This window comes from Phoenix dactylifera, chromosome 1 (genome assembly GCF_051530095.1).
Source record: "Phoenix dactylifera cultivar Ajwa chromosome 1, Ajwa_hap1_PhDact_Kaust_v1.1, whole genome shotgun sequence".
Classification (NCBI taxonomy): Eukaryota; Viridiplantae; Streptophyta; class Magnoliopsida; order Arecales; family Arecaceae; genus Phoenix; species Phoenix dactylifera.
The window spans coordinates 42,966,212-42,990,243 of record NC_143190.1 but is presented as its reverse complement, the minus strand read 5'-3'; the positions used below and the strand labels follow the sequence as shown (position 1 = coordinate 42,990,243).

The window sequence follows — 24,032 nt, the reverse complement described above, 5'->3', positions numbered from 1 at the left end:
GTTACAAATGGTACCAAAACGGACTTGGCCAATAGCCAATATATGACTAGAGGATGATGCAACTTGGGCCCTCTGAAAGAACCATAAATTCATGTATGTATAAACATGAATAAGGGTACAGAGAAAACAACCATAAATTCTTATTGCACTTACATTTCCTTTATTATCATCAATATGTTGTGCACAAAAGACTATAATATGCACTCTTTCGGTAACAACACAGAAGATACAATAGTATAGATATAAATATTTCTTGAACACGCACACCTGAATACTACCACCTACATCTTCAACAAAGGACTTGGAGAAATGGGAGGCACAGCTAAAAACATGTAAGAAGATGGGCACCGTAATGTAAGAAATCTTTTGGGCCTCCCATAGTAAGTGACTGCTTGATTTTGGAAGGCATTGCTATTGAATTATAAACTATTTTACAATTAACTCCTTAAAACCGTCCTTGAGCCTTCACTGATAGTTCTTTCTCAGAAGTATCATCCATAGACTGTCTTTTATTCTTCTTAATTGACTCATGAGCATTAAGCACAAATGGTGGCAGAAGCATTCTCTGGGCATCCATAACTAATGGCTCATAGATAGCCATGGTAATGTCCTGGAGTAGCGCAGTAGGAGAGTCAAATAAATTATAGGGGTTATACAACATCTGAAACCCCTTCAAAGCACATAGATGGACTTGTTTCCATTCTTTCGGTATTTCGGTATTGCTATTAGTCATAATAATTTCAAGCAGCTGCTTCTTCAGTCTATCCAGCTTGTTATGTATATATGCAATTGAATCTTCAATATTTGCCTCTAGATTCTCTTTCAAGTACAGTGGAACCATGTTCAATTTTCCGTGTTTCATCTCTTTTGAAATGATTTTGCATTAGTTTGAAAACAACAATAATGAGACAAATAGGCATGAAAATTATGGTGGAGTAGTATAACCTCATAGCTTTCAATGTCATTCAATAAGCGAGTCGAGAGCATTAACAATTTGGTAGTTTTGCTATAACGGGTTCCTGGAGTGTCCTGTGGGTGCTTTGGACTTGCAAGATAACATGGGGGGAGAAACATTGCTTGTACAGCTACAGAGATCAAGCCAACTTGAAGGTATTCATCAATTGATGGTGCATGTCTGCTTCCACTCCACTCGGACTCCTTCAACCACGCATTGAACATGTCTCGCCACTTCATATGCAACAACATATTCGAACTGGCTCAAACTGCAGTTACTCATATGAAAGTAGTGTACACATCTATTTTGAAAAGATGGACATGAGAAACTTACGATATCTTGAAGATGTGTTTTTATATCATAACCTTGTTGGTTGAAAATCTTCAATGTAATATCACATACAAGGTCATCAAGAGCATCAAAAATAACTTTACTATGCCCAGATAAGCCTTCACCTTCCCACCTATTACCATCAAACTAAGTATCAATATTAAATAGTAACAATGTACAAATTCCTCAACCTTCATATAGCAACTAACAATACCTTTGGACTGCTTCAGTGAGGCATTGTAGTTCATCCAATGAACCATGCTCATCAAAAAAAGCATCTGCAACTGTAACTAAGATTGCACACTTTGCCACAATTTTTCGCGCCTCAGAATCTAAAGGAAAGGAAATGGGAGTGGAAGCAAGGAAGTAGCAGTTTGTTGTTCTCTCGTCCAAAGCCCATGTTGGCAAGGCCTATATCTTTGGACCACCTAGTATGATGTATTGATATCATATAGTAGAGAATCAATTAAATAACCAAACAAAGGAAAAGAGGAAAAAATGTGATAGCATTCTGTCCATAAGATCGAATACTTTTCTTCTCAAAAAAAAAAAGAAAGGAAAAAGAGCATTTATTACTTTGCTTAAGAAAGAGGAGAACCATTTAATTTGCTTTAATCTTGAGGCCTACCTCTTTAGTTCCTCAAGTTCAGTCCTGTAGACTGATTGGCGAGTCATGAAATTTTTTGTGGCAAGTTGGATAATGTCGTCAAGGCATGTCAGCCTGCAATTTTACATAAAGCATTTGATGTCACCAACCATAATAAGCACATATAATGTGTACTTAATTGCTATGTGTGCTACCTGCAAGAGGAGGACTTTCCAATCCATAGATTATAGTCTTTACTTCTTTCTATGTACATCCGGTGCTCTAGATGATCCATTCGTGCTAACCACAGATTCTTCAACTCATGCTCAATCTGATTTAGCATACAGACATTAAAAATTACCAAATTAAAATACTAGTTGTTGAAACCACTAATGTACAACATGATGTCTAGATGATAAATATTTACTTCAGCAATTTACACGAATTGAACTAGATTGTGGGCCAAGCACATTCTTTGACATCTTATGATATTTAGCACTTCTTGCCTTTTTCAACTCTAGATTGACCATGTGAAAGAGAAAATTTGTTGAAAGAGTAACGTCACTCTTCAACCACTGATAAAAAAAGTTTCTTGATGTTGATGTGGCATGCATGATTCACGAGGGGATGCTCACTTGAGCCATGTAACGCCAAGTAACTCATTGGTGCGAGAAACTTTGGTGGGGCTGAAAGAGAACTAGTAGTGCAAGCTATCTAGCTACCTCAATTTTTGAAAAAAAGAAGTCGTTTTAGTTACCTCTTTCTGGAGATCAGAAAGAGCCCAAAGGCTGTCTTTCAAATCTTCGCTTGGCAATCCCTGTTGCAATATTTTCTTGGAAAAAGTTTTGGCATTTTCAAGTTCCAATTCCTCTATAAACATCAAATGCGTGGCTCTGTAGACGGTATACATGGCTCCCAAGAAGTCTTGGTAGTTCTCTTCTATGTGCAAGAGTATTTGCGGATCACGCATAAACCAGCAAAACCTCTCTATGACATAAAAAGCAATCAACCACTTTCCTTTCCATGTAAGAGCAATGATGTATATATTTATCTAGATGTCTGTGTATGTATATATATATATATATATATATATATATATATATATATATATATGTATATATATATATATATATATATATATATGTATATATATATGTATATATATATTATATAGATACATATGTAGAATCCTTACCTGGAGATATTCGATGGCCGTGCCTCCTCAGGAGTTGAAAAGCTAAAGAATCCCTGAATATTTGGAGCGGCAAATTGTGCATTTTAGACAGTTGTAGCTCCTCCGTACCCCAATTCCTACACGAGGAGTACCAATTATGGGCTCATGAATAGCATGGCTATGTTATATTCCAACGCCTTAGACTAGTCGGCTATGATCAGGCAAGTTGGAGCAAGGGCTTATACCATCCAAAATCGAACTTCCATCTCTCGCTCAAAAACAAAAGTTCGGATGAGAAATAATACCATGCAAACATTTGATGATGGTTGATATGTCCTTTTATAAAATTTATCTACATATCATTCTTCATATAAGCGCTACAATAGTAATAATAGTAATAATAACAGCAACAACAAAAACAATGATAATAACAACAATAAGATTTGAAGATTATTTTTTATCAGAAAGATATTGTAGGTAATAGAATGCATTGTGAGCTAGATGGATAATATTGTAGAGTTATTAAGTAACCACTAGACACATAATCTTTGGCGAAGCTTCTAATTTTCAATTTTTATTTTTTTAAAAAAATAAACTATTTAAAAAATTAAAGTTCAAATTAATAGCTGGTGAATTGTCAACTAATCGCCCTTGTTTGCACGGAACCGTGCTTCAGCTAAGTGATCATTGGTGATGATAACTAGAAAAAAAAATCGTGTATGAGAGACCTCAAAACATGATATAACATTTGAGGAAAACAGTATGGAAACTATAAACGAGCTGGCATTTTCCCTCTCCTGCAGAAGATTGCGATAAGTTGATGAAATTCAAAAAAAATAAAAATGAAGATGATATAACATGACCAAAAAATTAAAAAATATTCAAGCAGGAAGAGAGGCTAAAATTGTAAGCTAACCGATAAATGTGATCCATGGCATCTGCCATTTCCTTAGTGAAATGGTCACCACATCCTAGTCGCATCAAATGGTCCAACAGACACAGCTTTATGAGGTCTTGGTCCACAGGATACGTGGGAGGAACTGTGTCATATACCAAATTGTACCCGGTCATCCTCTTCCATGCACTACAAGAAAATTGGGCATTAGCGACGCTTTTTTTTGGCCTTTAGCGACGCTTTTAAGCGTCGGTAAAAACCATCCCGACGCTTTCCTAAGCGTCGGTAAGGCGTCGCCTATGCTACAGTGGGGAAAATATTTTCCGACGCTTTTAAAAGCGTCGGAAATTAGCGACGCTTTTTAGCGACGCTTTAAAGCGTCGTTAAATGTGATTTTAACGACGCTTTAAAGCGTCGTTAGAATAATATTTTTTTTAAAAAAATTTCGTGATTTTAACGACGCTTTAAAGCGTCGTTAGAATATTATTTTTTTAAAAAAAATTCGTGATTTTAACGACGCTTTAAAGCGTCGTTAGAATATTATTTTTTTTTAAAAAAATTTCGTGATTTTAACGACGCTTTAAAGCGTCGTTAGAATATTATTTTTTTTTAAAAAAAATTTTCAGAGAAATCACTCCCGAACAGATGGGCTTCATACCTACCAATCCACCTATGCCTGATGCACAAAACCAGAGTCATTGCCAGTAACCACATTCTTCGACAGGACCTCTGAAATTTCAGCATCTTAGATTGGGTGCAGCATAGCGGTTGGACTTCTAACCTCAAAAACTTACTGAAGGTTCCAAGATAAAGATCTTTGTTTCCTGAAACCCTCCCAATTCGAGCTTGCCATCTTCCATGCTGGTGGTGCCTGGAGATGAATAGAAGCAGCAAGTGTATAAAAAATTCTTGAACAAATAAGAAAATGATGTCGTTTAATCATGAATAGCGGCGAGACTAACCTCGTCACGCCTCGGTACATAGAAGCTCCTCGTGAGAACCCACTACTTTTTCTGCAACAGAGATGAACATGAAATAAAATATTACAAGCACCAAGCATTGGAAGTGGCCTACAACATAAGGAAAGAACATTTACCTTCTCAAATGAGCAACATATTCTTGTCGACTCATGTTCTTCATTTCCTCGAGTTCTTGTTGATAATCTTCCAACTGAATGAAAACGATTTCAGACGTGTTTCCAGCAAAAAGGAGTTTAAATTTCAGTAACTAAAAGCCTGTACTGATTCAATCATACCGGGAAGTTGATATGTGTGGAAGGTCCCCAGTATTTGAGGGCAGCCAAGTCATAGGCTCTTGCAGCTTTCTCTTCCATGTCATACCCCCCTGGAATCCAGAGAAGAGAGAGCTGAGTAAAATTTTTCATGTCTTGGAGACAACAAGAATATCCTAAAGAAGAAGAAGAAGATTAAAATAGATAAAAGAGGTAGATAAAGAGAGCGGGGGCTCACCCAAGTAAACTGCACAAGAAACATAGATTTCATTCATGACATTCCCAGGAAAGAACATGGCAAACCAAATATGATTAAATAGTCAGTTTGTACCATAGACTGAATATGATAGTTGAAATCATAAGATGGTAGTGGATATAGTTTGTTTGAAAAAAAAACCTTGTCTTCCTTTCCTTGTTTGGCCTTCCTTCTTGCAACTATTGTCCCACAGATGGGCTTCATACCTACCAGTCCACCTATGCCTGATGCACAAAACCAGAGTCTTTATATGATCATAGAAAAATTTTCTAAAAGAAAACAAAATGGTTAGAGCCATCCCACATCACACATAAGCACAAAAAACTTACAAACATATATAGGAAATAAACAACAGCTACGCAAGAGTTTTTATATATAAACAGAGCATTAAAAATATGAAGAGAGATGAACAAAGGAAGTAGGACTGTACTAGAGCAATAAACAATATATAGAAGAAAGAACAAGATCCAATAAGAAAACAAGCCATCAGCTGTAGAAGAAACTAAGAGCTCCTACATACTGACCTTGTGACACCTCTATACTGAGATGTTCTCTGGCCAAATGTATCGATGGATCTCTGCAAGTCCCCATACCCCATTGCACCAAGAGGACCACCAGATCCCACACCCCCTTCCTCACCCAGCCCGTTGTTGCCAGCGCCGAAGCTCCTGGTGACCCAGTTCTTCAATCCCGGAATCCCACCACCTCCCATTTGTTCCTCTTCCAGTGGTGGTTGATACATCTCATGGCCTGTGAGCACAGAGCACATCCCTTCCTGCAATGGCTGGAAGTAAGGAGGAGGGGGCTGCTGAGATATACCTTTCCGGATGATAGACGGAACCATCTCCAGAGAAATCACTCCCGAACGAACGAAAACCACAATTCGGCACATGTAATTTCCCTCCGAAGGAGAGAGAGAAACCCTGAGATTAGAAGGAAACGAGCATCAGGTTTTCTTTCCATTGCAAACAGATCGAGAGAAAAATCAAGCGTGGCGACTAGGGGAAGGGAAATTAGAGCTGGAGTACTTACAACAAGAACAGATGGGGAAAGAGAGGCCAAGAGAGACCGTGTGCAGCTTCGATTCGATTCTAGAAAAAAGACGGCGATGAAGGAAGGGAGTGGAGGATGGGGCGGTGGAGCTCAGAACCCTCGTCTCGTCGCCGTCGTCGTTCAAGAACTCGGGGGCGATGCCGGAGAAGGCGCGGTTAAGGAGGACAGCGAGCAAGGAGAGGCCGCCCACGAAGATGGGCAAGCTCCGGACGAACCCATCGTTGTTGGAGACCCAGTCGCCTACCAAATCCCGCCGGGGTTTCGGGCCTCTGTAAGCCCCCTTCGCACCAAAGAAACCAAGTTATAGAAGAAGAGAGAGGAGAGAGGAGAAGAGAGGAGGGTACGGCTGCGTACCTGAGGATAAGCCGAGGGAGGAGAGGGAATAGGCGGAGGGGAAGAGGAGGCTCTAAGGAGAGGCGAGGACGGGACTGGCCAGGAATGGCGACGGAGAGGAGGGCGAATGAGAGGAGAGGAGAGGGTTCGAAAGAGAAGAAGGCAGCCCACCTCCATCCGACGGGGTTTTGTGGAGGGGAGGAGTGAAGTCCGACGACGCTTATAAGCGTCGTCGTATTTTTTTCCTACGCCGACGCTTAAAAGCGTCGGCGGAACGTTTTTTACCCACGCTTTCCACAAGCGTCGGCAGTTACCGTTGCAAAAAAAAATTTGCCGACGCTTTTTTGTAGCGTCGGCAATATAGAGTCGCCAAAACCCTTTATTGTTGTAGTGATGTAGAGACAAAGTAAATACCATCTTTCGGATCTATCGCTATTTTAGAACTCACTCCATGACCGCATCTTTGGACCATGGCTTCCAAATAGTCCTTGCAATCTCTATCTCCAGTGATCATGAAGGAACAAGCAGTTGCAGACGGAGAATGGAACAAGGACCCATCTTCTCTCTTATGCTTAAGAATATCTTCATGCTTCCCTCGGTAGATTCCTGGCAAGGCCTCGAGGTACAGTAGAAGTGGAAGATGGTGACCACCGCAGGATGCTTCTTGCCTGCAGATGAAGTAGACAGGTATCAGGAATGAAGAATACCCATTTTAGCCAGTAAATTTGAAGGAAGCTGCATAAATATGAAAGAAAAATATTGGAAGAAAGATCTACGTTTTGAAAATTTTGTCCCTTTCATTGAAGACATCTTCCACGGCTCTTGTGTAGCCTTGAGGAAAGACCTTCAAGCCTTTAGCCATCGCCAGCTCAAGCATGCCCGGGAATACAATGGCAAACCATCGGGGGATGCCACCACGGTGTTTCATAAGGACTTTCTCCGTGTTTGCATGAAGAAATTTCCATCCTGTTTTTTTTTTAAAAAAAAGTTTTTGGAAAAGTTGGGAGACAAATGTCAAGGCTCTAGTTCAAGATGTGCACATCTTAGAAATAAATGAAATACATTTCTATGATCACATCAAAGAACAGTACTAAAGTTCTCTTGGGGAAACTTAGTAGTAGAGTAATTATATGTTCTAATTTGGAACCTTAATTTATGAAGGAACTTTAACACCTCGTACTTTCTTTGATTGGACTTTAATATACAATCATTTGACCATCAGAATTTAATTTTTAGTCCTGCACATATTCGTATGAGATTTATACATACATGTATTGCATCCACTTTTACTAGTATAGATATATATATATATATATATATATATATATATATATATATATATATATATATATATATATATATACACATACATATATATATATATATACACATACATATATATATATATATATATATATATATATATACACATACATATATATATATATACACATACATATATATATATACATACATATATATATATATACACATACATACATACATATATATATATATACATATATATATACATACATATATATATATATATATATATAGTTATTTGTGGCCGCAAACATATTAAGATGTAAGTATATACAAGTGCTAGGGATCGAGGATTAAAGAAAGAAAATTTGAAACTTGGATTGAGTGCTTAAATCCCCGTCAAAGGAAAGTGAAATGATGTGACAGTATTTTCCATTACATTAGAATAATAAAAATGGGAGCCTGAACTAATTGAATTATATAGAATAAATAGAAAACAATAACATAAAATCAAAACTCAAAAGCTCCTTTATTTATTTATTTATTTATTTATTTATTTATTTACTATAAGCGAAGCTCCACTACAGTAAAAGTGTGAAAAGCCGACGCTTAAATGCCGACGCTAAGGGAAAGCGTCGGCATTTCCTGCTCCCGCGCCAATCTTTCCCGACGCTCTTGGTGAGCGTGGAAAATTTGAAGCATTGGACGACGCTTAAACGCGTCGTCGTAGACTTGAGACTAAAACGACGCTTATAAGCGTCGCCAAGGCCCCCTTAAAACACAGCGCCCGACCCCAAGCCCGCATTCTTGCCCTAGCTACTCCCGATACCCCTTATTTTTCTCTCCGGCGCTGCCCTTGCCTTAGTCTCCGGCGCTGCCCCCATCTCCCTCCTCTCCGGCGGCTGAAAGCCACGAATCGGACTTCCTTGACGCCAACGGCCACGTTCCAGAAGGCCTACCTCCTCTCCGGCGTCGACCGACCGACCCCATCGTGCGCTCCGCCCGAGGTAGTTTCTCCTACTCCATTCTCTCCCTCCGTCTCGCTTGTTCTCCTCCTTCTCCTCCTTCCTCAACACGCTCCTTCTCCTCTTCTTTTGTATAAGCCTTGATCGAGCTTCGTCCTCGAGAATCACACCAACTATGGCAAAAATATGTTTTAAGGGGATCGGAGCAGCTCAAACTAGGTTAGTGCCTCCTTTGTAATGGAGATGAGCAACATTTGATATTAGAGACATCAATATGTGCTGTAAACGATAAGCCACCTACTAAATTTTTTCTCTGCGGAGAAGATGGATTAGGATCGACAAGATCGTGCCTACTGTCTAGACTCTTTTCAGCACTTCTGGGTTACTAATAGATTTTTGCAGTAATTTTTGCATACTCAAATTTCTGGGCTACATAATTTGGTGCATTTTGAAGAAGTAATTCTCATATTTAGTTAATCTTGTGGAATTATGCCTGACTTAAAATATGTTATTAAAATGCACTTTCAGAAATTTAGAGCCTCCATTAATTCAAATTTCTTAAAAAAAAATGTGTATATGATACAGTGTATACATATAAATATATATACATACTTACATTGTTCATACATAGATACTTATATGTGTGTATATATTCATGCATATGATGTATATTCATTGATATGCATGTATTAATAGTTTATGTAAATGCATATGCACATGCATAGATTCATGCATATGTTCAGTGAGATGTATAATATTTGTAACATATGTGCGCATGTACATGTATACATGGACTTATTTAAGTGTTCATATTATTTGCACAGACTATTTTAGGTATGAATGTTTGCATTTATGTATTGTTTTGGTCAAGAGCGAACTATGTAGGACAAAAATGATTGCTAGCTTATTAATTGGCAATTTCAGCATGAGCTTTTGTCCCTTGTTATGACTTGCATTAATGTGAAGATATCATTTAAGTCTATTTTGTATCATGGATGAAACATATTGACAGCTTTGAGTTGCTCTATGTACCTTAAAGTTTGTTTGGCGTCACTCCTGTATAATGCTTTTTCTTCTACTGTTGCTGGCTCCAAGAACCTTCTTAGTCTATGATATAGTCAATTTAGACAGTAATATCTTATTGTTACATGGATATGTTTGGCAGACCCTGCCAATCTAGATTGCACAGAAGGGTATACACCTATAAGATAATCATAATAATTAAGATGATTTAATATTTATAAATGCATGTAATATGTCCGTATAATGTTACAGGTTTATGTGTGGTTTATCACTTTGATCACCAGAATATGACAACAGAACAGTTCTATCGTTAACTCAAGCAATATACAAAAGGGAAACTAGTTAAATTCTGAAATATGCGCATTCTCTTCCCAAAGAGAGCAGATACAGGTATTGCAGCATCAGCTTGCTGCAGCAAATAAAAAGTTGAAGGTTTGTGACAGCTGAGTTTCGAGAATTGTAATATCTGACTTTGTAGCAATATTTGATATTCTTGTTCCATGCCTTAGGGAAAGGAACTTGTTTTGGCAGCAGTAAAGCAAGAAACATCTTTTCAATGTTATTTAGCTATTTCAGTCAGTTTTAACAACTCTGTTTATTTTTCTAGATGGCTGATTTGACTGCCATCGAGACAATGACAGAATATGAAGGACAGAAGAAGACTGTAAAAGATTTGCAAGATCGTCTTGCAGATGCAGAGCCTCAAATCTTGGAAGCAAAGAAATTGCGCAAAAAGCTGCACAACACCATACTGGTACTTATGTTACTTATTGTGGCTGATTATTTTTGCCAATAATTTTGGTGCTAAATCTTCTTCGTTCTGTAGGAACTGAAAGGAAATATCCGAGTGTTTTGTAGAGTACGCCCTGTTTTACCTGGCAGTGATTGTGGTGGCACAGAGGGGTCAGTTGTTTCTTATCCTACATCACTTGAATCTCTTGGTACGCCCTGTTTTGTAGAGTACGCCCTGTTTCTTATCCTACATCCTACAGAGGGGTCAGTTGTTTTTTGGTATTAGTCTGGACTTTCATATTCTCTAATGTTCTTGCGGTGACTTAACCTAGGTTTTCCACTCTGATCATTTTGTTGCCTGGCCAGTTCTACCGATTCTCTTATCCTTTTGACCCCTAATGGTGGCTCTGATGCCATTCTTGTATTACATCTCTAATATGCAGCATCTACTTCATGCCATTTTATTATTTGTTTAACAAGTGCCACCTTTATTTGATTTTTTCTGGTGATGGCATGCTGAATTTAAGAAAATGAATTGTCTGTTGTTGCAGGTATGCATATTTGCTTATGGGCAAACAGGTTCTGGTAAAACTTATACAATGATGGGCACGCCAGAACCGCCTGAGCAGAAAGGGCTTATACCCCGATCTCTGGAGCAAATATTCAGAGGATGGAAATATTCAGCCAATCTCTACAAAGTCAGGGATGGAAATACAAAATGCAGGTCGAGGTTTTTGGGACATTCTTGAGACCCAACCCTTTTGCCTTTCAACTCTGGCATGGGTGTCAGAGGACTGTTGAAAAAAGACTTTCAACAAATATTATAAAGATGACATTGGTATGAGAGTTGACCAAATCAAGGCTACGGTTTCGTTTAATAAGCTGAATGTATCTTGCATCATTTTTTTGAAATGCTTATACCTTCTGCTTGTTATTTTAACCAAGCCAGTTATGACTTCTGCTCCGTAGAGCTATAAGAGTGAATTTTTATGTTGAGCAAATTTGTGAATTTAATGAATAGAATCTTGCATGTGAAATAACTGCCATTCCAAGAGAACATCATTAAGTTGTAGGAACTTTTTATGGAAGTTATACTCCAGCCCCTTCCATTGTTAGCCATGTGAACACTTTTTTTTTGTTGAGTTTGTTTTACATTGAAACTACAATATGACAATTGAAACTGTTACGGGGAAACTTAGCCACCATGCCCCACGTGACCGGCACGCGCGCCCAGGAAGACTACGGCTGCCCCTTGATCCAGCAATCCGACCTCGGGTCGGATATCTTCGGCTCCGCAGCCCGACCCCGAGTCGGCTGCCCCTTGATCCAGCAATCCGACCTCGGGTCGGATATCTTCGGCTCCGCAGCCCGACCCCGAGTCGGCTGCCCCTTGATCCAGCAATCCGACCTCGGGTCGGATATCTTCGGCTCCGCAGTCCGACCCCGAGTCGGTTGCCCCTTGATCCAGCAACCCGACCTCGGGTCGGCAATCTCTTGACAACAACAGACTGTTCCCCTGAGGCACGCCGCGGCCCCCTGCTCCACTACTCCCTGCAACGGCCGAATCCGGCGCTGCCCCACGATCCCCTGTAACAGCCGTACAAAGCGGAGCTCCACTACGCCCTGCCATGGCCGTACCCAGCGCTGCCCCACGACGCCCTGTAACGGCCACGTCAGTGGCAACCCCATCGTGCCACACGATGACCAATCCCCAGAAAAACCCCCCAGCCTGATATATATGGGGCTGGGGGGGGAAGGGGGAGGGTAAGAAAGATTTTCCAGAGTATCATCTTACCTGCTACCTCTCCTTCTCCTTCTCCTTCGATCTCCCCTGACTTGATCGTCGGAGGGCCCCCACTACCCTGGTGGTGGTGCAAGGCTTGCTTGCAGGTTTCACGGCGGAGGGCGGAGCGCAACCAAAGCAACTCAAAGGGAACCCCGTTCACACCGCTGTGCCAATCGTTCTCGGTTTGGACCCCCAGCAACAGTTGGCGCTAGAAGGAGGGCCCGGATCTCAGAGCGATCGTAATGGCACGGCGAGGTGGTCGTGGAGCTTCCAATGCTTCCGGTCGCGGGGCCTCTCGCGCCTCTGGCCGGGAGGCCGCTGCATCTCCAACACACTCTCAGCAACACTCCACCGCCCCACCGCCCATTCAGACGGTTGAAGCCGCCCAGTTCGACCGGCTAGCCCAGCAGGTTCGCACCCTCGCGGAGGCGGTGCAGAATCTGCAGGGTGCGATGTCCCGGGCGCCGCAGCGGGCTCAGGAGCCGCTGCTGCCTGAGCGTTCGCCCGTCCTCAACCCGCGCTCCTTCCTCTCCCATGGGGAGGAGCGCCGGCGCGAGGAGGATTCTCGAGCACGCTCCATTCTGTCGGGACCTTCCCACCGGAGCTGCTCGGGGTACGAGAGGCGGGCCCGGGCGCGTTCCCAGACCCCCCAGTCCTCGAGGAACCCGCGCTCCAGTCGGTCCCCCTCTCGCCGCTCCTTGTCTCCCACCCACCGGTCGCGCTCCCTGGACCGGCGGGTGGACGATCTCCACCGACAACTCCAGGTCCTGAAGGGCCATTCCAAAGATCCCTTCGCCGACTTAGAGATCTCCTCCCAGCCGGCGCTCGCCTCGAGGATCCTGCGGACCCCGAATCCGCCGGGGTTCAAAATGCCGGCGATCGAGCCATATGACGGGGCGGCGGACCCGCGAGATCACGTCGAGAGTTTCAGGACCCTTATGCTCCTCCACGGAGCATCAGATCCCCTTCTCTGCAAGGCTTTCCCGGCAACCCTCCGTGGCCCGGCGAGGGCATGGTTCGCCGGGCTGGAGGCTGACTCAATCCGGTCCTTCGACCAGTTCACTCGCCTCTTCATCACTCATTTCGCCGTCAGTAGCCGGCGGCGACTGGTCTCCGACTCCCTCTTTGATGTCCGGCAAAACGAGGGAGAAAGCCTGCGGGATTATCTTACCCGCTTCAACAGGGCTACGCTGGAGGTCCGGAACCTGAGTCAGGAGGTAGCTCTTTCAGCCCTGAAGCGTGGCTTCCGGAAGGGCAGACTCACCTTCTCCCTGGACAAACGCCTGCCGCAGAGCTTCCCAGAGCTGTTGTCCCGGGCGAACCAGTATGCGGACGCCGAGGAGGCGGCCGCCCACCGGAGCAAGGAGGCCGCCGAGATCCCTCAAAAGCTTGGGAAGAAAAGGCGGAAAGAGGCACGCCAGAGGAGGAGCCCGACGCCTCAGCGTCGGCGCAGAAGCCCGTCGCCGGCGAAAAACCACGGCGCCCCACGCCCTCGTTCTCCGCCCCGACGTTTTCACCGGTACACCCCTCTCCTGACTCCCCGGGCCCAGATCCTTATGGAGATCAAGGGGCGGGAGGACCTCCCGGCCCCGAGACAGATGCGGAGGATCTCTGGGAAGAGGCCCTCCCGGGCATACTGTGAGTACCACCGAGACCACGGCCACGACACGGAGGACTGCTTCCAGCTTCGGGACGAGATCGAGGCTCTCATCCGCCGGGGGCGTCTCGGTCGATATGTGAGCGACCGACGTCCCCCCGCAGACCCGCGTCCGGCCGACCCGGCCCCTCCGGAGCCTCGGGAGCAGAATCGACCCGTTGCGGGCGTGATCCACACTATCACTGGGGGCTACCCCCGGCCCGTGAGGAACGCAGGGGGCCCGACGGAAGCGTCAGGGGCGGCCGTCGCAAAGAGACAGAGGGTCGGCAATGTAATCACCTTTTGTGATGAGGATGTAAAGGGGGTTCAGACCCCCCACGATGACGCCATGGTGATCTCCCTCACTATGGCAAACTATGATGTAAGGCGTGTTCTTGTGGATAGTGGAAGCTCAGCTGATATCTTGTTTTACGAGGCCTTCCAAAAGATGGGCTTGTCCAGACAATTGTTGCACAAAATATCCACCCCCCTCATAGGATTTACCGGTGACGCTGTCCCGGCGGAAGGTGTCGTTGAGCTGCCTGTGACTGCGGGCGTCGCACCCGCAGAAGCCACGGTGCGACTCGGGTTCTTGGTCGTCCGTGTTCCCTCGGCCTACAACGCTATCCTCGGACGACCCGGACTGAACGCCCTTCGCGCGGTGGTCTCTACGTACCACTTGCTCATGCGGTTCCCCACGGCGGTCGGGATCGGGAAGGTCCGAGGCGACCAACCGACCGCACGGCAATGTTTACTAGCGACCCTCAAAGGGAAGAAGCCCGCAGAAGCCCTAAGCGTCGAGTCCCTTGATGCCAGAGACGAGGTGGCTTTGCGGCAGGGGGAGCCGGCCGAGGGTGTGGTCGAAGTTCCCCTCGAGGAAGGCCGCCGGGACCGGGTGGTCCGGGTCGGCGCCAATCTCGACCCGGGAGCTCGGGCCCGGTTGGTGGAATTCCTCCGAGCCAATGCCGATGTATTTGCCTGGTCGGCGGCCGATGTACCTGGGATCGACCCGGAGGTCATTTCTCACGCCCTCAACGTCGACCCGACCCACCGGCCAGTGAAGCAGAAGAAGAGACACTGTGCCCCGGATCGGATCCGGGTGGTCGACCAGGAGGTAGACAAACTCTTGGAGGCAGGATTCATAAGGGAGGTGAGTTACCCCGAGTGGCTGGCAAATATTGTACTTGTCCGGAAGGCGAGCGGGAAGTGGAGGATGTGCGTCGACTATACCGACCTGAACAAGGCGTGCCCTAAGGATAGCTTCCCGCTTCCGCGGATAGACCAACTGGTCGACGCGACTTCCAGATATCAGCTGCTGTCTTTCATGGACGCCTTCTCCGGTTACAACCAGATAATGATGGCCCCACAGGACGAGGAGAAAACTGCCTTTATAACGGACCGGGGGCTGTACTGCTACAAGGTAATGCCCTTCGGTCTGAAGAACGCTGGCGCCACTTACCAGCGCCTCGTCAACAAAATCTTCAAAGAGCAAATCGGCCGGAACATGGAGGTGTACGTGGACGATATGCTGGTGAAGAGCCGCCAGGCAGACCAGCACATCGTGGATCTGGAGGAGACTTTCACCACCTTACGGAAGTTTCGCACGAAGCTGAACCCAGCGAAGTGCGCCTTTGGCGCTTCGGCCGGGAGGTTCCTTGGTTTCATTGTCAACCAGCGGGGTATCGAAGCCAACCCGGACAAAATCAAGGCCATCCAAGGTATGTCCCCTCCGACCAAAGTAAAGGAAGTTCAGGAGCTCGCTGGAAGGGTCGCCGCGCTCGGACGATTTGTGGCAAAATCGGCCGAACGCTGTCAACCATTCTTCAAGGTGTTAAAACGCCCAAAAGACTTCCTCTGGACGGCCGAATATCAAGCAGCATTCAACCAGCTCAAGGAATACCTAGCGTCTCCTCCCCTACTGTCCAAGCCGCAAGAAGGGGAGATGCGCTACCTCTATCTGGCGGTCTCCCCAACCGCGGTCAGTGCGGTGCTGGTTCGGGAAGAGGCAAAGCTCCAGAAGCCTGTGTACTACATCAGCCGGGTCCTACGGGACGCCGAGATGCGGTATACGAAGGCTGAAAAGATCGCCTTCGCGCTGCTGACCGCGACCAGGAGGCTCCGTCCCTATTTCCAGGCCCATTCTGTCACCCTCTTAACTGATCAACCGTTACGACAGATCCTCAGCAACCCCGAGAATGCGGGACGGCTGGTGAAGTGGGTAGTAGAACTCGGAGAATTTGACATCCGCTACCAGCCTCGACCCGCCATCAAGGCCCAGGTGCTCGCGGACTTCCTCTCTGAGTGCACGGTGCAGGAGGCGGAACCTAGACCGCCGGAAACGCCCAGCCTCGACCTCCCGACCTGGACGCTTCACATCGATGGGTCGTCGAACCCCGAGGGTGGAGGGGCCGGGCTGGTCCTTACCAGTCCTGATGGAGTGATAGCCGAGTATGCCTTGAGGATTGGATTTCCAGTTACCAACAACGAGGCGGAATACGAGGCCCTAGTCGCAGGACTCAAACTCACCGGGGAGCTCGGCATCCGGCGTTTGAAGGTCTTCACCGACTCCCAGCTGGTGGTCGGGCAGGTCCATGGGGAGTTCGAGGCCCGGAGCCCGACCATGCAGAACTACGTCCGGAAGGTGCAAGCACTCATTCCCGACCTCGGCAGTGTCGACATCCAGCAGGTCCCCAGAAGCGAAAATGCCAGGGCCGACAGGTTGTCCCGCTTGGTGGGCGCAGAGGCGCACAACTTGTCGAGGGCAATCTACCTGGAGACCCTGGATGCCCCGAGCATCGGCGAGGCTGGAGCGGTGATGGCGATTGATCCGGAGCCGTCTTGGATGGACCCGCTCGTCGCCTACCTCGCCGAAGGGATCCTCCCTGAAGACGAAGATCAAGCTCGGCGACTTGTCAGGAAGTCCGCCCACTACGTACTCTATAAAGGGAGGCTGTATCGGACCTCGTTTACCGCCCCCCTCTTAAGGTGCCTCCGCCCCTCGGAGGCGGCCTACGTCCTCGGCGAAGTCCATGAGGGCGTCTGCGGATCGCACTCGGGGGCTAGGTCCTTGGCGCACAAGATCATGAGGTAAGGCTATTATTGGCCTACCTTGTTGGAGGACTCAAAGGATCACGTACGGAAATGCGACGCCTGCCAGCGCCACGCCAACGTCCAGAGAGCCCCTTCTGTCCCCTTGGCACCAATCACCGCACCCTGGCCCTTCGCACAGTGGGGAATGGATATCCTCGGACCATTCCCCGTCGCTTCCGCCCAGCGGAAATTCTTGATTGTTGCAATCGACTACTTCACCAAGTGGGTGGAGGCAGAGCCGCTGGCCACTATCACGGAGGCGCAAGTCCGGAAGTTCGTGAAGAAAAACATCATTGTCCGATTTGGGGTACCCCGGGTCCTCATCTCGGATAATGGTCGACAGTTCGACAACAAGCATTTCCGTGACTTCTGCGAGGAATTCGGGATCGAGCATCGGTTCACATCTGTGTCGCATCCCCAAACCAACGGTGAGGCCGAGGTGACAAACCGGACAATCCTCCAAGGAATTAAGGCGCGAATCGGTCGGACGGGGCAAGCTTGGGTCGAAGAACTCGAGAACGTCCTTTGGGCGTATCGGACCACGCATCGGACCCCTACCGGGGAGACGCCTTTCAGCCTAACCTATGGCACGGAAGCGGTTGTCCCCGTGGAGCTCGGACTCCCCTCGCCCCGGGTGGCTACGCACCGACCCGAGGCCAATTCGGAGCAACTCCGAGGAAACTTGGACCTCTTGGAAGAAGCGAGGGAAATGGCGCAGGTTCGGATGGCGATGTATCAGCGGAGGGTGGCCCGATATTATAACTCCAAGGTCCGACCAAAACTTTGCAGAATCGGAGATCTGGTGCTAAGGCGAGCCAAAGCATCTCAACCCACGGAAGGTGGGAAGCTGGCGCCAAATTGGGAAGGCCCGTATAGGGTTCGCTGGGTAAACCGACCTGGCTCCTACCAGTTGGAGGCCCTAGATGGTCGAGAAATTCCAAGGAGCTGGAATTCCGCTAACCTACGGGTGTATTACCAGTAGAAAGACAAAGCCAGAAAGACAGTTCAAAAAATGTATAGTCCTTTTCATCTCAATAATTCCTGGTTACAATGGCGTGTTCGTGTGATTACAAAGAATTCCCAGAGGAGAATTGGGGAGTAAAGAAAGTAAGGAAGAGGTGGGGACTCCGTTAAGCTGAGGATCTGGGATCCCGAGCCCTCCATCCGAAGCAGCTGCAATCCCACCGGGCGTGGGTGCTTCCCCCCGGAGGCGCCATCGACGCCTCACGCAAAAGACGAAGAGCCGGCGCGGACGAAGAAGAAGTTCGCACTGCTTCTAGAGGAACGCCACCTCCAAGGGATATTCCGGTCCTCCCCAGGAGAAGGGGAGGAAAGGAATACAAGGGAGAATAGCGCGAGGAGGCGCGATCCCGGATGAAGCGTCTAGCGCAGAGCTCAATCGGGAGGTGGGACTGAAAAGAGGGGGGATGTGATCCCGGATGAAACGCCTAGAGCGGAGTTCCGCCGGAGAGAATCTCCTTGTTGATCCCAGATGAAACGGCTAGTTGGCGGAAGTCGCGAGGGGCGCGCCTCCCGTTCCTCCGGCAGGGGTTTCCCAGCCACGCACCGGAGAGGAGGTCCACGATTCATGGCAACCTGAACAGCTCCGGCTTGGCAGGCTCCACCGCACCTGCACTTATATTTATAGCCAAACTGTGGCCCCCCGGTCGTTCCTATGCGGGTGGCTCCAATAAATGCGGGCGCATCGAATCCGGAGCCGTTCCGGCTCTCGAGGCGTATCCTCCCACGACCTCCTAAGCGTCGTTCTCCTTAATTGCATTCTTCATGCAGGACACTCCGGGCAGCGTGTATCCCACGGCCCACGTATCTCCGCACGCGCCCAGGCCGCATCCGCCTCGAAGAACGCGCGTATCGCGGCCGCTTAACTGGCACTCCTCGCAAGCAGCAACTGGCCGATCCGATTTTCCAGGTAACGCCTCAATTAGCATTTAATAGCCTTCTGGTGTTCCCCAGGCGACGCTTCGAGAGGAGGAGAAATACGATCGCAGCTGGCCACGGAGAAACCCCGTCGAGCGGCAAGTGATAGGCGCGCGACCAACGAGCGGAATTCCCCGAGGCTCGGCCCTCGGATGCCAGGCTAACCCGATGATCATCCCGGGAGCAGACTAGCCTGAAGCCCCGACCGGTCGCCTCGGCTTGCGCCAGCCTTGGCCGACCAACGAGCGGAATTCCCCGAGGCTCGGCCCTCGGATGCCAGGCTAACCCGATGATCATCCCGGGAGCAGACTAGCCTGAAGCCCCGACCGGTCGCCTCGGCTTGCGCCAGCCTTGGCCGACCAACGAGCGGAATTCCCCGAGGCTCGGCCCTCGGATGCCAGGCTAACCCGATGATCATCCCGGGAGCAGACTAGCCTGAAGCCCCGACCGGTCGCCTTGGCTTGCGCCAGCCTTGGCCGACCAACGAGCGGAATTCCCCGAGGCTCAGTCCTCGGATGCCAGGCTAACCCGATGATCATCCCGGGAGCAGACTAGCCTGAAGCCCCGACCGGTCGCCTCGGCTTGCGCCAGCCTTGGCCGACCAATGAGCGGAATTTCCTGAGGCCTAACCCTCGGATGCCTGGCCTAGCGCCGGAAGAATTTCCTGAGGCCTAACCCTTAGATGCCTGGCCTAGCGCCGGAAGAATTTCCTGAGGCCTGACCCTCGGATGCCTGGCCTAGCGCCGGAAGAATTTCCTGAGGCCTGACCCTCGGATGCCTGGCCTAGCGCCGGAAGAATTTTCTGAGGCCTAACCCTCGGATGCCTGGCCTAGCGCCGGAAGAATTTCCTGAGGCCTGACCCTCGGATGCCTGGCCTAGCGCCGGAAAAATTTCCTGAGGCCTAACCCTCGGATGCCTGGCCTAGCGCCGGAAGAATTTCCTGAGGCCTAACCCCCGGATGCCTGGCCTAGCGCCGGAAGAATTTCCTGAGGCCTAACCCTCGGATTCCTGGCCTAGCGCCGGAAGAATTTCCTGAGGTCTAACCCTCGGATGCCTGGCCTAGCGCCGGAAGAATTTCCTGAGGCCTAATCCTCGGATGCCTGGCCTAGTGCCGGAGGAACTTCAAGAGTCAGGAGTCGGCGAGACGCTACCAAGAGCATCAAAAGAGGAGCGAACGAACAGTCCGACAACAACGGCAGCAGCACAAGGGAGAAACTCGAGGATGCCTGTGGAAAGAAAGGCGGACGGGGAGGGCCCCCGGTTAAATAGGCGGAAAGGCGGGTGACGCCTCGGTGACGCCAGAGGATGCCTGGCTGCCGAAGGATCGTTCGCGCCCCAAAGGCGAATCGACGCCATTAAGGAAGGATGTCCGCCGAAATCCGCAGACTGCCAGGTCAGCGACAACCGCCATACGCCATAAAGAAGGCGGGGAGCTCGGAGCGCGCGCGCCTTTCCGAGGGATGGCGGCAATCTCGAAGCGTCACTCCCTTCACCCGTTCCCCTTCTGGTTCCAGGCTCGGAAGTGGGGGGCTACTGTTACGGGGGAACTTAGCCACCATGCCCCACGTGACCGGCACGCGTGCCCAGGAAGACTACGGCTGCCCATTGATCCAGCAATCCGACCTCGGGTCGGATATCTTCGGCTCTGCAGCCCGACCCCGAGTCGGCTACCCCTTGATCCAGCAATCCGACCTCGGGTCGGATATCTTCGGCTCCGCAGCCCGACCCCGAGTCGGCTGCCCCTTGATCCAGCAATCCGACCTCGGGTCGGATATCTTCGGCTCCGCAGCCCGACCCCGAGTCGGCTGCCCCTTGATCCAGCAATCCGACCTCGGGTCGGATATCTTCGGCTCCGCAGTCCGACCCCGAGTCGGTTGCCCCTTGATCCAGCAACCCGACCTCGGGTCGGCAATCTCTTGACAACAACAGACTGTTCTCCTGAGGCACGCCGCGGCCCCCTGCTCCACTACTCCCTGCAACGGCCGAATCCGGCGCTGCCCCACGATCCCCTGTAACAGCCGTACAAAGCGGAGCTCCACTACGCCCTGCCATGGCCGTACCCAGCGCTGCCCCACGACGCCCTGTAACGGCCACGTCAGTGGCAACCCCATCGTGCCACACGATGACCAATCCGCAGAAAAACCCCCCAGCCTGATATATATGGGGCTGGGGGGGGAAGGGGGAGGGTAAGAAAGATTTTCCAGAGTATCATCTTACCTGCTACCTCTCCTTCTCCTTCTCCTTCGATCTCCCCTGACTTGATCGTCGGAGGGCCCCCACTACCCTGGTGGTGGTGCGAGGCTTGCTTGCAGGTTTCACGGCGGAGGGCGGAGCGCAACCAAAGCAACTCAAAGGGAACCCCGTTCACACCGCTGTGCCAATCGTTCTCGGTTTGGACCCCCAGCAACAGAAACATATGTATTACTCTGCATGTATTACTCTGCCATTCCAAGAACATCATTAAGTTGTAGGAACTTTTTATGGAAGTTATACTCCAGCCCCTTCCATTGTTAGCCATGTGAATGATTTTTTTTTTGTTGAGTTTGTTTTACGTTGAAACTACAATATGACAATTGAAACATATGTATTATACATAAAATTTCATTTGGACTGAAATTGAATGGTTGCCAGGAAAGTGCTTGACTCAGAAGCTTCTGAAAAAGAAGCCAAAGAAGGGCTCAAAGTATTTTGTATACAGGTTTAACATTTGTTTCTACGAATTTGTTTAAAAAAAAAAAATGCTATTGCCGACGCTTAAAAGCGTCGGCAATAACTCTCCCGGCACAGGTATACCAAAGCACAAAAGCATCGGTAATACAAGAACTACCGACGCTTAAAAGCGTCGGTAATAGACCGACGCATAAAAGCGTCGGAAAAATTGCTTTTGCCGACGCGTTTAAAAGCGTCGGGTTATCTGCCGACGCTGACGAAACGCGTCGGAACGAAAATCCTCCACGCCCACCTGCCCGACGATTTCGTCACGCTTTTGGACGCGTGGGGAGGAAAATTTCCGACGCGTATAAGCGTCGGTAAAAGCTCTGCAAAGCGCCGGGAAAAATTACTTCTTTTGTAGTGCTCCTACGTGGAGGAGGGGTGGGAATTGGACTATAGTCCTTTTTCAACTTTTATACTTTGTCTGTTGATGGATTTCACTATGAACCATTGAAGAATGAAAACAACGTAAGACGACTTAGTTATACCTTCATCTATATTTATGGAGCCAACGCTCCAGGTCTTAAGCGCAATAACAGAGGCCAGAGTTGGTCTACGGTGAGATCAAGCTCTCCCCATGACCCTCCATAGTTTTGGTTGTGGAGCACCCAAACCAAACAGTTTGGGAACGTAGGACGACTACGGCGTTCAGGATTAGGTATCATGGCTACCCATGCAGTCTCGTAGGCAGACGATGGCAAGAAGGAGTACATGTCAGCGGAAGGAGAGAAAACCTCTTCCTTAACCCTCTTGACGAGGCACTCCAAAGACTCCTCCATGTCTTACAGAAGCACAAACTGGGAAGAAGAAGAAAATTAGGAGTAGATGTATCTGGGATGTCTTGGCTGAATACCTTGAGGGTGTATTTATAGAGTGATGGGAGACAGCACATGTGGCAATCCGAAACGAGCGAGACACGTGATTGGCATGATGCACCGCCAAGGTATAATTTCTTCCCCAGCCTTCCTTCCCGGATCATTTGCGAGATTATTCGGGACTATTGTGCAGCATCAGGACAGCGGGTCAATCAGTCCAAGTCATCTATTATTTTCAGCCCAAAGACCAAAGTAGCTGTGAGGCGTTCGATAGTGGAGATCCTGGGGGTGGGAGAGCAGGAGGGCATGATGACATATCTAGGGGTCCCACTCTCCGGTCAGCGGTTGCAGCGGAGGGATTGTGCAGCTCTGGAGCTCAGTATCAGACGGTGACTAGAGAGGTGGCAGATGCATACACTTTCGATGATGGGTAGGATCACTTTGGTTCGCTCAGTTCTTACCTCGGTCCCCATCTATCTACTTTCCAATACTATCATTCCAGTTACAGTCCTGAGGTCCCTTGAGCAGCTGTTCAGGGACTTTATTTGGGGGAGGTGCAGTGGCAGAGGGGGAGTCCATTTGGTGGCTTGGGATGTTGTGTGCCAGCCGGCTAGCTATGGAGGATTGGGGGTGCAGTCTTTGGTGGCCACGCGGGAGGCACTAGTTGCTAGACATGCAGTTAGATTTATGCTTGAGCCCGAGGGTATGTGGTCTTCACTGATGAGGGCCAAATATGGTGCCTTGGTTCCTGGGGCGCGAGCTGGCCGTCACCATTCTCCGATTTGGAGGGAGATTTGCACTAGAGCTGGGGTGGTGCTTCCAGAGATTAGATGGATCATAGGCGATGGCCGGTCTATTGATGTGCTGGAGGATAGTTGGGTGACCGAGATACCGATCTGCCGTATGCCGACCATGGTTGATGCGACGAGATTAGCTGGCTGCAGGGTTAGCGAGCTGCTGACATTAGAGGGGGCTCGATGGAGGGAGGAGATGGTCCGGGAGGTCTTTGGAGAGCGATTGGCGGAGTCGGTTCTGTCTATTCCGATTCCCATTGGTGGGGGGGCGACAGGCTAGTATGGGTTCCGACGGGACGGACGCGGGTACGGGTCAGAGATCTCCATGCATTGACTGGTAGGGAGCCAGCTCGTCAGATTGAGGGTGGCTGGATATGGAGGTTGCGGATTCATCCGCGAGTGGCTTTATTCATCTGGAAGGTGGCCTGGGGTTGCCTTCCTACGAGGAGCTTGTTAGCCCGG

The 24,032-nt window shown here is 48.5% G+C and overlaps 1 protein-coding gene and 1 pseudogene across 2 annotated transcripts; one reads left to right on the top strand and one right to left on the bottom strand.

Moving 5' to 3' along the window:
• Positions 1 to 829: 829 nt before the first annotated feature.
• LOC149768681 (S-linalool synthase-like) lies at positions 830 to 6,977 on the bottom strand (annotated as a pseudogene). Its single transcript, XR_016395774.1, has 16 exons — positions 6,835 to 6,977; positions 6,460 to 6,760; positions 5,952 to 6,350; positions 5,569 to 5,651; positions 5,196 to 5,284; positions 5,037 to 5,110; positions 4,903 to 4,953; positions 4,599 to 4,811; positions 3,962 to 4,129; positions 3,067 to 3,182; positions 2,629 to 2,858; positions 2,087 to 2,202; positions 1,914 to 2,006; positions 1,500 to 1,713; positions 1,289 to 1,418; positions 830 to 1,188 (listed from the first exon to the last, which is right to left on the bottom strand). The product of XR_016395774.1 is annotated as an S-linalool synthase-like (transcript).
• Positions 6,978 to 10,486: 3,509 nt separating this feature from the next.
• Positions 10,487 to 11,518, top strand: LOC149768680 (kinesin-like protein KIN-14H). The gene is made up of 3 exons (XM_089923964.1): positions 10,487 to 10,821; positions 10,894 to 10,970; positions 11,351 to 11,518. The coding sequence occupies exons 1-3, from the start codon at positions 10,675 to 10,677 to the stop codon at positions 11,400 to 11,402; spliced, it is 276 nt and encodes a 91-aa protein (XP_089780090.1). The 5' UTR covers positions 10,487 to 10,674; the 3' UTR covers positions 11,403 to 11,518.
• The last annotated feature ends 12,514 nt before the right edge of the window (positions 11,519 to 24,032 follow it).